Source organism: Carassius gibelio, chromosome B18, assembly GCF_023724105.1.
Source record: "Carassius gibelio isolate Cgi1373 ecotype wild population from Czech Republic chromosome B18, carGib1.2-hapl.c, whole genome shotgun sequence".
Classification (NCBI taxonomy): Eukaryota; Metazoa; Chordata; class Actinopteri; order Cypriniformes; family Cyprinidae; genus Carassius; species Carassius gibelio.
In genome coordinates, this window is record NC_068413.1 from 29469376 (window position 1) to 29486197 (window position 16822).

Consider the following 16822-nt stretch of genomic DNA (forward strand, 5'->3'; position numbering starts at 1 on the left):
TCCCTGGCCATAATCTATTACATTGTTTGTATACACCACGATATGCAAACAATACATTTCTATAATGAAGCGCGGATGCGGCTTGAAAACAACGTTCTAATGCACTGTAAACGTTGAGCGGGCATCACTTGTAACTTCAAGCGGAGGCGTGCATTAATTCTTCTTAACTCTGACATGCTCATGGTCATCTGACCAAATTTCTATGAGGCTCCGCACCTCCTCACTACTCCAAGTTTGTCCACGAGCTGCCATGCTAAAGTGCAAACGGTCAACAAACATTTCCTCATCCCATAATGCACAGCGCAGCTGACTACGGCAGCTGGTTTAGTCAAAAAATGATCAGTTATTTTTGCAGTTGGGTCTGTTCGAGGTTGGATCACTTTCTAACCACAAACGAACTGCTCCAGAGTTCGTTTGAAAGTGTACCGAGACCACCTCTTCAAGCAGGTCTCAGTACGCTTGTTTGGTCCACCTTTGGTGCGCACCCGAGTGCGATTGCTGCTTTCACACCTGCCCAATCAAACCACACCAAAGGGAGAAACGAACTCTGGTACGATTCAACCCAACTAAATGAGGCAGGTGTGAAATCACCCCAAGTCTGCTCTTCTGTCCACCAGACTGCGGCCAAGGTTGCAAAAGCAGCATATTTCTCTAGTCTGATTCTAAACAATAATAATAAACTAAAAATTTTGTTTTCAGTCATAAATGCTCTCTTAAATCCATCTGTCAATTGTATATCAAATTCCTCAAATGAATTATGTGAAAGATTATTGAGTTTCTTTTCTGAAAAGATTGTTAAATTAAGTGAAAATAAATAAAGTGAAGTGACATTCAGCCAAGTATGGTGACCCATACTCAGAATTTGTGCTCTGCATTTAACCCATCCGAAATGCACACACACAGAGCAGTGAGCACACACACACACACACTGTGAGCACACACCCGGAGCAGTGGGCAGCCATTTATGCTGCGGCGCCCGGGGAGCAGTTGGGGGTTCGATGCCTTGCTCAAGGGCACCTAAGTCGTGGTATTGAAGGTGGAGAGAGAACTGTACATGCACTCCCCCCACCCACAATTCCGTCCGGCCCGAGACTAGAACCCACAACCCTTCGATTGGGAGTCCAACCCTCTAACCATTAGGCCACAACTTCCCCTTAAATTAAGATCAAATCAAGTCAAGTCAAGTTAAGTCACCTTTATTTATATAGCGCTTTAAACAAAATACATTGCGTCAAAGTAACTGAAAAACATTCATTAGGAAAACAGTGTGTCAATAATGCAAAATGATAGTTAAAGACAGTTCATCATTGAATTCAGTGATATCGTCTATTTTCAGTTTAAATAGTGTCTGTGCATTTATTTGCAATCAAGTCAACGATATCGGTGTAGATGTAGTGACCCCAACTAAGCAAGCCAGAGGCGACAGCGGCAAGGAACCAAAACTCCATCGGTGACAGAATGGAGGAAAAAACCTTGGGAGAAACCAGGCTCAGTTTGGGGGCCAGTTCTCCTCTGACCAGACGAAACCAGTAGTTCAATTCCAGGCTGCAGCAAAGTCAGATTGTGAAGAATAATCATCTGTTTCCTGTGGTCTTGTCCTGGTAGTCCTCTGAGACAAGGTCTTTACAGGGAATCTGTTTCTGGGGCTTTTAGTTGTCCTGGTCTCTGCTGTCTTTCAGGGCTGTAGAGGTCCTTTCTAGGTGCTGGTCCACCATCTGGTCTGGATATGTACTGGATCCGGGTGACTGCAGTGACCCTCTGATCTGGATATAGACTGGATCTGGTGGCAAGGTTGACCTCGGAATAAGAGAGACAGAGACTAATATTAGCGTAGATGCCATTCTTCCAATGATGTATCAAGTACATCGGGTGTTATGGGAAGTGTTCCCAGTTCCGGTTTACCTAATTAATGCAGCCTAAAAATAATTTAACAGATTTGGATATTAAAAGCATATTAGTATGTTATGTGTAAGCCAGGTTAAAGAGATGAGTCTTTAATCTAGATTTAAACTGCAAGAGTGTGTCTGCCTCCTGAACAATGTTAGGTAGGTTATTCCAGAGTTTAGGCGCTAAATAGGAAAAGGATCTGCCGCCCGCAGTTGATTTTGATATTCTAGGTATTATCAAATTGCCTGAGTTTTGAGAACGTAGCGGACGTATAGGATTATAATGTAAAAGGAGCTCATTCAAATAGTAAGGTGCTAAACCTTTCAGGGTTTTATAAGTGAAAAAGAAATATTTTAAAATCCATACAATGTTTGATAGGGAGCCAGTGCAGTGTTGGCAGGACCGGGCTAATATGGTCATACTTCCTGGTTCTAGTAAGAACTCTTGCTGCTGCATTTCGGACTAGTTGTATATTTTTACTAAGCGTGCAGAACAACCACCCAATAAAGCATTACAATAATCTAACCTTGAGATCATAAATGCATGTAGTAACATTTCCGCATTTGACATTGAGAGCATAGGCCGTAATTTAGACATATTTTTGAGATGGAAAAATGCAGTTTTATAAATGCTAGAAACGTGGCTTTCTAAGGAAAGATTGCGATCAAATAGCACACCTAGATTCCTAACAGATGACAAAGAATTGACAGAGCAAACATCAAGTCTTAGACAGTGTTCTAGTTTATAACATGCAGAGTTTTTTAGCTCCTATAATTAACACCTCTGTTTTTTTTCAGAATTTAGCAGTAAGAAATTACTCGTCATCCAGTTTTTTTTTATATATCGACTATGCATTAACGCTCTCAAAACTTTGTTCTGTCCTCACAACGTAATTCACCCCTGGAATTTTAAATTGTTGATGGAGTCAGTTGGCCCCACCTTACTTTCCCTGTTTAACAAATGCTTATCAACTGGTTCGGTTCCCAAATGCCTGAAATTGGCCTATGTTACTCTTTTGCTTAAAAAGCCTTCCTTAGACATGTCTGTTTTATACAACTACCGTCCAATCTCCATGGTCCCTTTTATCTCTCAGGCACTGGAAAAGATTGTGTTGTGTTAACTACGATTATTTCTCAGAATTATTTCAGTCTGGCTTTAGGCCTTTCCACAGCACTGAGTAAGCTCTGCTGAGAGTGATAAACGAGATCTTATTTGCTACTGATACAAGTGAATCTGGGATTTTAATCCTTTTAGACCTGACTGCTGGGTTTGACAATCTAGTTGCAGATTGTAATCTAAAAGATTATGTGTACTGTTTCTTGGTCCACTAATTAATATCTCTGTCTTATCCAAATTTAATTGGAGAAAATTATTTGTCATCCAATCTTTTAAATTTTTGACACACTCTGTTAGCTTAGATAATTTAGAAGTTTCATCTGGTCTCGTTGAGATATATAGCTGAGTATCATCAGCATAACAGTGAAAGCTAATTCCGTATTTTCTAATAATATTACCAAGGGGCAACATGTATATTGAAAATAGAAAGGGACCTAGGATGGATCCTTGTGGCACTCCATATTTTACTGATGATAAATGAGATGGCTCCCCATTTAAATAAACAAAATGGTAGAGATCAGACAGGTAGGATGCCCTTGAATACCTGTATAGTTTTGTAATCGATCTATGAGTATGTCATGATGTATGGTGTCGAACGCGGCACTAAGATCAAGTAAGACTAGAAATGAGATGCAGCGTTGATCTGACGCAAGAAGCAGGTCATTTGTAATTTTAACAAGTGCAGTTTCTGTGCTATGGTGGGGCGTGGTTTTGGGACGTGACCTAAAGATAATGACGAGTTAATGATATTGAGAAGCGGTTCTTCGGCTACAGGTAACAACTCTTTCAGTAATTTACTGGGTACAGAATCTAATAAACATGTTGTTGGTTTAGATACAGTGATAAGTTTATTTAGCTCTTCCTGTCCTAAATTTGTCAAGCACTGCAGTTTATCTCTGGTTGCGATGGATGAAACTGAAGTGTTAGATGCTGTAGAATCTACATTAGCTATTGTATTTCTAATGTTATCTATTTTATCAGTGAAGAAATTCATAAAGTCATTACTATTAAACGTTGGTGGAATATTTGAATCAGGTGGCATCTGGTAATTTGTTAATTTAGCCACTGTGCTAAATAAAAACCTTGGATTGTTTTGGTTATTTTCTATGAGTTTGTGTATATGCTCTGCCCTAGCAGTTTTTAGAGGCTGTCTGTAGCTGGACATACTGTTTTTCCATGCAATTCTAAAAACTTCCAAGTTAGTTTTCCTCCATTTGCATTCAAGACTACGAGTTACTTTCTTGAGAGAGTGAGTATTACTGTTATACCATGGCACAGTACGTTTTTCTCTAACCTTTTTCAATTTGATGGGGGCAACAGCTAATAATGTATTACAGAAAATAGTGCCCATGTTGTTAGTCACTTCGTCTAATTCATGTGTATTTTTGGGTACAAATAGCAGTTCAGATAGTTCTACCAGAAAGACTCAGGAGATAAAATGTACGAAGCATACATTTATTTACAACTCAGCAAGCATTATTGTTAATTTCTTTGGCGGAAGGCCCCGTCCATAGTTCGTAATCCGAGGGTAGCGGACCAGCATTTCCTGCCTGAAGACGAGGTCAGGTGTGCAACCGACCCCCCTGGAAGGTAAGGACAACACCATCCTGGTGGTGGTGGGGAGGGTGGAGGTTGTTATCGAGTCGGCATCTGCAAACTCAAACATGTGTAAGTAACGATCTTTTATACTGAAGTATAAAGACGTGATTGGATAATTATGGAGGTAATTAGTAAAAAAGTAATTGAGTCTTCCTGGCAGAACTTAGGCTAAAGCTTTCATATCAGGCAGTATATTTGTGAATCTGTCTTTGAATAGTTCTGCCCAGACGGTAACACTGAGACATATAGTTAATATTAGTGATACGCAGTATGCATGGTACAAGGGAATGATCTGTAACATCATCACTTTGAGGTACGAAATCCATAGCAGTAAGATCGATTCCATGCCATATAATTAAATCTAGTGTATGATTAAAATGATGAGTGGGCCCGGTAACATTTTGCTTGACTCCAAAAGAGTTTATTAGTTCAGTAAACGCAAGTCCTAATTCATCATTTGTATTATCAACGTGAATATTAAAATCTCCCATGATTAGCGCCTTATCAAGGTCTGAGAGGAAATCTGCAAATTATTTTAGGAATTCTGTATACTGCCCTGGTGGTCTATACACAGTAGCCAGAGCAAGAGATACATTAAATTTATTTTGCATGTCTGACAGTGTAACATTAAGCAGAAGTATTTCAAATGAGTTAAACCTGTATCCTGTTTTCTGGGTAACATTGAGAATATCACTATATATTGTTGCAACACCTCCGCCACGACCAGTCTGACGGGCCTCATGCTTATAACAGTGGTTTCACGAGTTCACACTTACATATAATTAGCTGAAGTATTATAGTGCATATTATATTATAGTGCATGCTGTCCGGGGAAGGGGCTCCGAGCTCGGGAATGGCCCGAACCTAGAGTACCCCCCCCCTCCCCCGTATATGTAAAAGTGTAAAATGAACTCTAGTGGAGGAGATGGGGATGCTGACAAACCATCAATGGAGACAGGTAGGCTAATTCAGCTGTATTTATACCCTAAGGTTGATTATATTAAGTGGCTCCACTTGTGTTAATTAGGCTAAGTATCTGACGTGCTCCTCCCGAACCTTGTTATGAAACTGCATTTCACGAGTTCACACTTACATATAATTAGCTGAAGTATTATAGTGCATATTTGGCGTGCTGTCCGGGGAAGGGGCTCCGAGCTTGGGAATGGCCCGAACCTAGAGTACCCCCCAAAAAACAATAGCGGAAAGGACAGCCGCCAGACTAAGGACCCCCCACAATAGCTTTGACATCTGTCGGGGACTGATATTTAAAAAGCAGGTCGGAAGGGCCTATATGTACTCCAGTGATTGCAACTTTACCTATTGGAGAAATGGGCCCCACCGGCTGCTTGTGTCGGACTATGTGATTTAGGACGCCCGGTTGGGGGTTTTCAAGCCATTGCACAACCGGAGCACCTCACTGCATTGGAACGGATGAGCCCCACCAGCCGATAGCGGAGGAGCGTCGTGATTGGATTGCCCGACCAGGAGGGCCCGAGTTGTCTCAACCGGAATAGGTCACGGTGTTGGCATACGGGCCCTACTGGCTAATGAGCCCCTGCTAGTCAGTGGGCAACCAGGGCAGATACCTAACCGAGAGGACCCATGAAGCCTCCGACTGGAGATCAAGACTCAGGACGACGGACGTGTAAGTCCTCTCGGTTTGAGCAGATAAACAGCTTTGGGCTGCCGACAAAGAGGACTCTTGCAACACCCAATGGGAGATCAATACTCATGGCATCAGATGGATAAGACCTGTTTGTGGGCAGCAAGAAAAGAAAACCCAACCGGGAGCACTCGGTTTTTTTTTTTTTTTTTTTTAAACATGGAAAAGGCAAAGGTTGGATCTAGCCGGGAGCACTCTTGCAGTGCCTGACAGGGGTTCAATACTAAGAACAATTTAGTTGTCTAAAGGGTAGATGCTATGACGATTACTGCATAATTGTTTAACGAATCCAATGAGCTGCTTCCGATATAAAGTCAGAAAATCTTGGTGCAGTCATTGTATTTGAAAATTTAAGTGTACAAAAAATAAATAGAATTTCCTGTGCCAGTGTACCTCAGATGAGTGCCATTAATCAGCGATATGGCCATTGTCAATCGTCATCAGTGCGTGAGATCGACGATACGTATACGTATGTAATCGTGCTTGGGTGGAGGAAGAGAGAGACTCTGTTCTTGTCATGGCATGACTTGAAGTTAAATAACGGAGCAGTTTGGTAGCTGAATTGTAGTGGCCGCCTAATAATGATAATAAAATACAATAATAGGAGAATGAGTCTAATACCGTCTTGACTATAATCGATACGTAATACTATCACCACCACCTAGGATGAATAGGCATAACTTGGAAGCGGAGGTGATGCCGACTTTTGCCAGAAGAGAACCAACGACCCATGTAATGATGGAAAAGGATTTTTTTTTTTTTTTTTTTAGGCTCCTGCGGGAGCAGACACTGCTGCGGCAGTGGGGAGATACAGAAAAGGCTCCTGCAGGAGCAGACACTGCTGTGGCAGATACAGAAAAGGCTCCTGCGGGAGCAGACACTGCTGCGGCAGTGAGGAGATACGGAAAACAGATAAGTAAAGAGGAGCATGAGAAGAAGAGGAGAGATAGCTGCTTTGGCCGCCTGCGGAGCTTGCTTCGACTGCTGTAGTTGTTGAAAGTGAAAAAAAAATGAAAGTGACATGACATTCAGCCAAGTATGGTGACCCATATTCATAACTCGTGCTCTGCATTTAACCGATCCAAGTGCACACATACGGCAGTGAACACACACACATACGCCATGAACACACCCCCGGAGCAGTGGGCAACCATTTATGCTGCAGCGCCCGGGGAGCAGTTGGGGGTTCGGTGCCTTGCTCAAGGACACCACGGTCATGGTATTGCCAGCCCGAGAGTCGAACCCACAACCCTAGGGTTAGGGGTCAAACTCTCTAACCACTAGGCCCATCTTCCCCCTCCTTGGCTGTGTGAAGAGTAAACAGGTTAGTAACATTTGATGGGGCAACCTAAAAAATTAATGCCTAGTCTACTGTGTTGCCAGCTTAGCGATTGGTTGCCTAATTTGACAATTCCTTAAGCCTTTGTCCACATTAGTACGTTCCTGTTGGAAAAGCATCATTCCTCTTGTTTTGGCCTTCTGGCCTTTTTAAGCAGCCTCCAAAACTAATAAATTTGAAACACTGGTTTCACATGGCAGTATAGACTTTGGAAACAGAGGCTTCTGAAAACAATGAACATCATTTAGTCTTGTAAAACATACCAATAGACATGATTATGGCAATGACATTAATTGCAGTTATGTGCCATTTACTTCCAAGCAGTTTCTAAAGATATTTACTTGCATGCTATTCAATATTATAGACCTAAAAAGACAACAGAATTTTTACTCACACTGCTGTCCTGCGGCAAAACGAGGGTAGTGGTGTATTAGATAAATTCTAAGCGATCACGCCAGTAAATGGTGAAATATATCCCTAAATAAATTGATCCTGCCAGAATAATTGCATGAAACTTATGTCTGTGTGAGGTTTAAACATGCACGGTAAGGCAGATAATATCTTTGGACATTTCAGTGTGGATGACGACTATGGGAAAAAAGCCTTGGCTTCGTGGTAAAAATTGGCATCGTCATCCAACAGAACTATGTCATAATCTCATTTAACAAACTTTAAGCCACCTTCCATGGCACACGACATTTGGACACGATTGTCATATTTCTCCCTCTAGGCAGTCGTGCAGAACTTTCAAACTGGTCGTGCAGCAACTGTTACCTTGGCATGTTCACCATGGTAAAATTAATGATTTTAATGAATATAATACATGAATACATCCTCACGAATCAGATGACCCCCGAATAAAACCGTAGGTTTTATGGGGCTAATCAAATAAATAATGGTTTAATAATTATTTCTCCCATAATTATTATAAACCACCATTTTACATAAATTGTGTTTGAAGAATAATGTTAAAGAAAACAAATTATTGGTAATTCTGACCTCGCAGAGCTGCAACAACGCGTCGACGTCATCGATTACGTCGACTACAAAAAATAAGTCGACGTCATCGATTACGTCGACTACAAAAAATATGTCGACGTGCGTGAAATGCGTCGACGCGTCACACGGTTTGTTTACATCTCGCTTAACGGCATACTGGGAATGAAGAAAGTTGCATTCTTTCACGAAAACAGAGACCACTGTATGGGAATACTTTAAAAAGAGGACAAATAAAATGGCCCTTTGTTCACCTTGCAAAACCGATATGGTGTACCACGGCAGCACAACTGCGATGCGCGAGCACCTCAGAGGAAAACATCTTGGCGCGCTCCGGTTACGATTTAACTGGTTACCGTGTGATCTGGTGACCAACTTCCTGGTTCAGGTCTGATATTCTTGCGCTTGCGGCATTCTGAAAAGTTGAGATGTTTTTAACTCGATGGGGTGCGGACGCGCCTGGAAAAAAGAGTGCGTCGCGACGCGCACCGCGCCGCTTCCATTATGAGCGCGCTTATCGCGCACCTACATTGGAAATGACGTGATATGTGAACGGCCCCTTAAAAGATGGCGCGCTGCGAGACAACAGTCACAAACCACCGAGCTACCCCGAATCAGCTGCAGATCTCTGGAAACCGAGCTAAACCATAGCAGAACCCGGACTACATTTTATGGTTTGTGATGCTAAAGAACATTTCATGACGTCTCAGACTACTGTAAATTTATGGCTACTGTGGCTTAATAAAAATTCATTTTTACCATAGTAAAATCATTTTCTTTGCCTCTTTAATATTTTATACTGTAAAAACTTGAAAAAAATGAATAAAGGTTGAAATATTATATTAGAAGTTGTACTTATATATATATATATATATATATATATATATATATATATATATATATATATATTATTTTTTTATTTTTTTTTATTTTTTTTTTTTTTTTGTAAAGTTCTCCAAAAGGATTCAATGACTAATTAAACAAAAGAACATTAGATTAATTATTTATTGTAATAAAAATAATTGTTAGATTAGTCGACAGAAAAATAATCGTTATTTGCAGTTCTACCTCGCACCGATAGATTTGATTAGAAAACATCACATTCGGTTGGGCGTTCGCATACGGTCTAGTCGCAGAAGAACAAATATTTGATCAATAGCAGAGTACATCAAAACTATTATCTGTGATCATTTCAATAAATATTAGTGCTTATAGTTTTTTTTTTTTTTTTTTTTGCCTTCTCTAGTTTCTGATTGGTTGAACTGCGGAGACAAGACTATAACGTGGAAGGAGGCAGACCCTCTCAAGCTCTCCCTGCCAGCCAGAGTTTTTCTTAGATTGACATTTTAGTTTGGAGTGGGGAGTCCCAGGCTGTTTCTGTTAATTTAGTTATTTATTCCTTTGTTTATGGGCTACCCTTCTCTTATTTTGGGTTACTTTTGTGAGTAATTTGTGTTAAAATAAAGCATTTTTTGGAATATGTAAGCCGTGTCAGTCTATTATGTAATGTTTCCCTTCTGACTCCTAGAACCTTATACATGGACCGTAACAGTAATGATGGACAACATTATATGTTGTACAGAAAAGGTGGAATCCTTAAAAGAAGTTGATCACTTTCCCCAACAATAATATACTAATTTGTCATCTGATGTTTTCAAAACCAAAATGGCCAGAATCAATCCAATCAGCTATTAAGAGATTCTAAATATTTTCAATAATCTCAATCGGTCTCATTTTTAGAATTTACATTACTAATTGCTTCTCTCTGGGAGAAGATATGGAGTTCTATGGATTATGTAAATTAAATAGATATGCTAATTATTTGGTTCCTGTATCCATTTGAATTTTTAGCTTGATGGTATGTTTGAAGATATGTGGTAATGTTTTATGTCTTTTAGATTTATTTATTTATTTATTTTATTAATTTATTGGTCTCTGCAGCATCATGAAGTCTTTAACAAATTTCCTTTCAAGGGCAATAAAGTATACTTTAACAAAGGTGTAGCCATAGGGAAGGAAGAGTGGAGTGGAGCCAAAGGTGTGTAGGGCTGAGGTTCGAAAGCCCGTGACAAAATTACGGTGATGACTTACCAAGGCAGAACCAGGAAGATGGCAGAAGCTAAGGGATGACAATCCATGGTGGAGACAAAGACCAAGGAGCCATTAGTTCCACAGGCTGAGAAGGGGTGTACAAGGTGGAGCTTGGAGATCCAGGTGCCTAGGCCAAGCTACAGACAGCCTAAGGCGAAGCAGTTTGATTTGCTGTTTTTCTTTCAGCAAGATCTGGCAACAGCAACACTAACACTTTCTGTCGTTCATTTGTCTCCCATTAAAATGAGTTATAAATCACTTGTTTGCCTATCTATAATTTGAATATTAGTTACGAGTTTCAGCTCATTTTGTGTTGAATTGTGAACAAACCCTTTTCAAAATGCTGATGCAAGATGTTGTTCTCTGAATGCCCTGTTGTGAAATTCTGTTCAAATAATAAAACAGCTGGATTTTGATATGTGGGTGTAACATTCAACAGTATAGGGACATCTGAATTCAAGCTTGTAGTTGATAGTGTGTGTGGTTTAAGTTAATTGGGGAAAGTGATTGGAGAAGACCAGAATATGTCAACCAAGGGAAATCTGTCATTTCACCAGAAGATCAAGTTATTGAAAATTCTGAAACACATGCATGGATGAGCTGTTTACAATAAAATCATCAAAATGCATTTAAATAATGGAAAAATATCAGTTTATTGGTCCCAAGATGATGTTTTTACTTTCTTTTTATCTCTGTTACAGTTCTAATTATTAAAGGGGTCATATGATGCGATTTCAGTTTTGTCTTTCTCTTTGGAGTGTTACAAGCTCTTGGTGAATTTAGAAGATCTATTAAGTTGAAAAGTTTCAAATCCAATTTTTTTTTTTTTTTTTTTTTTTATCAAAGTAATGCCGCCCAATGTTCACGCAAAGAAAGAAGGCAAGATTTCAGTAACCGCAGTTAATGTTGAAGCAGCTATGTCAAGGAGATGCTATGTGTATCTTGGCAAAGGCAAAAGCACTTTATTTGGCCTTCCAAAAGTAGATGCATTTAAGAATCTTTAAGATTACTTACAGCACAGCTGCAAGGCATTTAATGGATTACCGTTTCAGGAGAGGAGATAATTCTGACTTTGCTACAACAGTCTGGCTCTTCTGAATCAGCTAGTGTAAGTTTTGTTATAAGTTTAAGTATTTGCTATTGAATGTTCAAATGCAGAGTTTTGCACATCACGTGTGTGTGAGAGAGAGAGAAACTGGGTGACACACTGGAGTCAGCTGTCTTAACTGTCCTTGGCTTGTGTACTGCAAACACATACGAGCATCCTCACTATGTCTGCCACGCCACTCTTTTCCTCTTTTGGGCTTGAACTGATGGTAAATCTAATGACATTACTAACTGTCTTTATATTTATTTTGAAAGATGAAGCTTACAATTATGGAAAGGGGCGTTCCATTTCAGATGAGTGCTTGCTGTTTTCGGCCAATCACAATGCACTGGATAAGTTGGCCAATCAGAGCAGACTGCGCTTGTTGGAAGGAGGGACTTTGTAGAAAACAATGCATTTGAGAGAGGCGGGGCATAGAGGACCTACAATAATGAACAGTATTCTAAAAATAATGTGTATTTTGAACATTAAAGCATGTTATATTATGTTACAACAAATACACAAAATAATTATCTTTAAAATATTATCATATATGACCCCTTTAATGTTCTGTTAAAAATGCTTAATTCAGTGTTGTTTTTTAGATATATATTTGTTATGCTTTTAAATTATCTCACATTGTAAAGAGGCTGATGAAGTTTAAACTGTTTCCACACAAGATTTGTTATAATTTTTACAATATCGACTTAATTCAGATTTCAAAATTAAAGTAAAATAAAAATGAAAATGTCACAAATGGTGTCTGTAGATGGTTGACCACTATATTGTAAAACTATTTATTTTGTACTTCTCTTCTCATGATGGCTTTTTTAGTGTTTTTCTCTGGATGTAAAAGGATGATGTAGCACTTTGGGGCAAATATGGCCATCAGTAATCCAAAACTTGAAGCAAGGATGGCAAATATTTCAACAGCAACTGCATATTTCCCTGGTGAACTCACATATGCTGGAACAAATGCAATCCATACAGCACAGAAGATTAACATGCTAAAAGTGATGAACTTGGCTTCATTAAAATTATCTGGAAGATTTCTTGAAAGGAAGGCTAACAGCAAGCTTACTGCTGCCAACAGTCCAATATATCCCAGCAGCATAGAAAAACCGGCCACTGAGCCAATGGCACATTCATAAACTATTTTAGAGTGAGTATTCTGGTTGTTTTTATGGGGTGTTGGAGAGGCAGTTGATAGCCAGACTGCACAGTTCACAACCTGGAGGGCTGTTAGGACCAAAACTGTGCATCTTTGTTGAGCTGCTCCAAACCATTTCATTGCTCCTTTACCCTCTGGTCGTGATGACTTGAATACGGCTATTACCACCATAGTTTTGACCAGGATGCTGGAGATGCACAGGACAAAGCTTATACCAAACACAGCATGTCTTAACTGACATGTCCACAACTGTGGCTGGCCAATAAACAGTAGCACACACAGGAAACATAGTTTGAGTGACAACAGCAGCAGAAAGCTAAGCTCTGAATTGTTGGCTCGTACTATGGGTGTGTTACGGTGATGAGCAAAGATGATCATCACAAGAGCACAGATGAAGGTGCCAAGCAGGGATGCAGTGGTGAGAGAGATGCCCAGAGAATCCTCATAGGATAGAAACTCTATTTCTTTGGGGACACACTGATCCTTATCTGGATTGGACCAAAACTCATCTGGACATGTTGTGCACTCAATAGAATCTTTAAATAAGCAAAACATAGAAGATGACAGTTTTTTTCAAATTTGATTCAGATTTGGCCAACAGTAATTTCCTCACCTGTTGTATTAGAAATCTCTCCATCTCCACATGGCAAGCAGTCAAAACAGCAGAGAGGAAGGCCCTTTCTTGTGGCTTGTCTGGTTCCTGGGGGGCAACTCTTACTGCATACTGACTGTGGGGGCTAAAAGAGACATTAACTGCTATCAGTCATGTTTTTGTCTTTTAAATAATGACTAGCTTGGATTGTCCATTAATTTATTTACAATTGTCTTATTATAGTTTCTAATTTACTACTATTTAGACTTTATACCTGCAAAACAGATGACATGTTATCATTCAAAGGTAATTACTTTTGTTGTTTCAAAATTCCAGTAAAATGCATCCTTGTCGAGTGTAAGAACCATCCCTTTTTCCGCACCTTCATTTAGTACACCAACATTGTGGAGCTTTATTGATCCATCAGCACTTGGCTGCCAGTTCAACACATCATAGATGGCCAGAGCATCTCCATTTTTATCAAATGACACATGATCACCAAAGCCTGTTGTGAAGTTCACTTTCTGTAGGTAGTGAACCAGCTATATAATTTGTAGACAGGACAGGTTTTATATTTTTATCTGTAATTTGAATTAATATATACCACATACTTTGCTTTTCTACATTCATCTCTTCTATATGCCTAAAAAAAACTGTACATGAGGGTTTTACCTGCCATGGCCTCAGGTTGGTTATGTCACCACATCTGTTCTCACTGAATGGTCCTCTTCCCTCCTCACACTGCATCAGATCATGAAGTGCATGTGCCAGGGCATAAACTGCCTTATATACATTATACGATGCCCTTAATCCTGAAACATCAGTGAATGGTGTGTTTGTTGTGCTCAGATCCTCCTGTCCTGTACACAGCTTTTTGATTTGCTCTCCGTCAGTTCCTTTACCCTTATTTTCAAAGCTGCACCCAAATATGTTCTCCCAGAAGATTCTCACTATATCATTTCTTTGATCATTGTTGGGATGAATACATAACAGAAAGTCATGAAGCCCCTCGATCTCTCCACGCCTGATAGCAATACCCATTGTGCCCCCCAGGAATGGCTGGAAACGTGGTGTGCGAAATACAGGTGAAGTGACCCAAGCTTCACTTGCAATCCACTGCCTGCCTGTTATGTTCTGCAACACCACCTCATTCATCAAAGGTATCAGTAAGGATGAAGCAGAAAAAACAACCACCACTCTAGCTGTAGAGGACTGAATCATTCCCATTATGCGCTGAATATCTATGGGGTTGTTATTGTTGGGCAAGATTTCAGAAAAAGCAACACAATATCCAAATTGTTGCATTTCCCGATGGAATGACTGAGCAGCATTGATGCCATAGTCATTATCACTGTAGATGAGACCAACCCAGGTCCATCCAAAATGCTTCAAGATCTGAACCATAGCCCGAACTTGGAAGGCATCACTGGGGATTGTTCTGAAGAAAGAGGGGTACTTTTTTCTGTCACTCAAACAAGAGCAGGTGGCATAGTAGCTAATCTAATTAGAAGAGAGCAGAGACAGAGAGAAAAAGGTGAAAGGAAGATAAACAAATAACGGTTATTTATATTTGCATAGTGGTCTGCTATTATAATTGAATATATGAGAATGGCTTAATTGGTAACCAAATTCATTGTGATGTAAACAAATCTGGCAAATGAGATACATTTTTATTTTATCATTATTTTTTATTTTTATTTTTTTACAGAAAAAAAGGTTGTAAATCTCATACCATAGGGAGTCGAAACAGCCCCAGGACACTGGAAATTGCAATGGAATGAGTAGAGCCTGGATCACCTATGATTCCAATCACCGGTGGTGGGCCTTTGCAGTTGAGGTCAGAGATGGTCTCTTCTGTCCCACTAACCAGAGCTGTAGCACCACGGAATGCCACTCCAAGCCTTAAACAGTTGTCATAGATTTGGTAACCAAGCGTGATGTTAGGCAGCAGGTTAGGATTGTTATTAATCTCACTGATAGCAAAAACCATTGTTAGTGCCTGCTGGAAGCTTGACATATAGAAGCTGGAGAAGGCAACACAAAGTTAAGTTAGATCATTATCTACACTAACAGTAACAGTAGAAAAAAAATTACATAAAGGGTTATTATTGTACTCTGTTCAAATATAAATTTCATAAATAAATAAAAAATAATATAAATACATTTAACATATGCAGTGAATATTTTTTTTCTTTTCCTGTAATCCATCATGTAACATGATTTTAGTTCCTCAGAGTAAATTATCATTGACAAGTTACAAAGTATACACAAAAATTCCCAATTTATTATATGTTATATCTTATATGTTTTTCAGATGGTGTGGTCTCACATCTTGCAGACTCACAGCTCACAGTGTGGTAGTTTTGGCTCTGTTCTGAAGCTCAGCTCAGGGAATACTTTGAGGTATGTCTGAATCTCAAACAGACCACCTATTATAAGGTCTCCATCCTGGAACATCCCATTCAATGTGAAGTGTCCCTGTAGCTTACAAGTACTTGAAGTAGCCATCAAAGCTACATATATATAGTTACAAGACAGGAACAAACAAACATACAGAATTACCCACATCATTTCGTCTTTATGGATGTCAGTCCTCAGTCAGCTCACTGATGTATCATCTTTTAATAAGTACTTTTGTTCCCTTTTTTTTTTTTTTTGTGCAGGCGGTGCCACTGGCCTCATTGTAAATAATGATGTCATTTTTTTTTGTAAGCCTCCACCTCTACCAAACATGGCAAACATTATAGATAATTAACTATATATATATATATATATATATATATATATATATATATATATATATATATATATATATATATATATCACTATTCACATTGAGGGGACAATTTTTGGTCCTATTTATAAATCATACAGAATGCTCTCTCTCTCTCTCTCTTTAAAAAAAAAAAAGAAAAAGAAAAAGAAAAAAAAAAAACTTTTTTTTTTTACATTGTGGGGACCATCCTGCAGATGATTAAAAATAGTAAATGATGTTTATCTGAAAATGTAACAATGAAAACAAGTTTTCTCTATGGGATAAGTTCAGGGTTATGTGATAGAAAACATCATTTGGTCAATGTAAATGTAACAGAAGTCCCCACAATTCAAAGTGTGTGCATGTCTGTGAGTGTGTGTGAGAGAGAGAGAGAGAGAGAGGAGAGAGAGAGAGACTATCACTGTTGAATAAAGACATAGTTGCCACTATATACAGTATTGTTCAAAATAATAGCAGTACAATGTGACTAACCAGAATAATCAAGGTTTTTTTTTTTTTAGTTTTT

At 39.2% G+C, this 16822-nt stretch overlaps 1 protein-coding gene across 1 annotated transcript; it reads right to left on the reverse strand.

Annotated features, from left to right (window-relative positions):
- Positions 1 to 12571: 12571 nt before the first annotated feature.
- Positions 12572 to 15998, reverse strand: LOC127977370 (extracellular calcium-sensing receptor-like). Its single transcript, XM_052582244.1, has 6 exons — positions 15886 to 15998; positions 15274 to 15565; positions 14214 to 15041; positions 13856 to 14083; positions 13563 to 13677; positions 12572 to 13485 (listed from the first exon to the last, which is right to left on the reverse strand). The coding sequence occupies exons 1-6, from the start codon at positions 15996 to 15998 to the stop codon at positions 12572 to 12574; spliced, it is 2490 nt and encodes an 829-aa protein (XP_052438204.1).
- Between the last annotated feature and the right edge of the window lie 824 nt (positions 15999 to 16822).

Bases quoted from the DNA above. Each gene is read 5' to 3' on its own strand.
- LOC127977370 (XM_052582244.1), bottom strand. From the start codon at position 15,998: ATGTTCCAGGATGGAGACCTTATAATAGGTGGTCTGTTTGAGATTCAG. The intron at 15,042-15,273 runs GTATGAGATTTA...TCTTCTAATTAG, and splicing joins GGCTGTTTCGACTCCCTATG to ATTAGCTACTATGCCACCTG. The intron at 13,486-13,562 runs GTGAGGAAATTA...GCTTATTTAAAG, and splicing joins AGAGATTTCTAATACAACAG to ATTCTATTGAGTGCACAACA.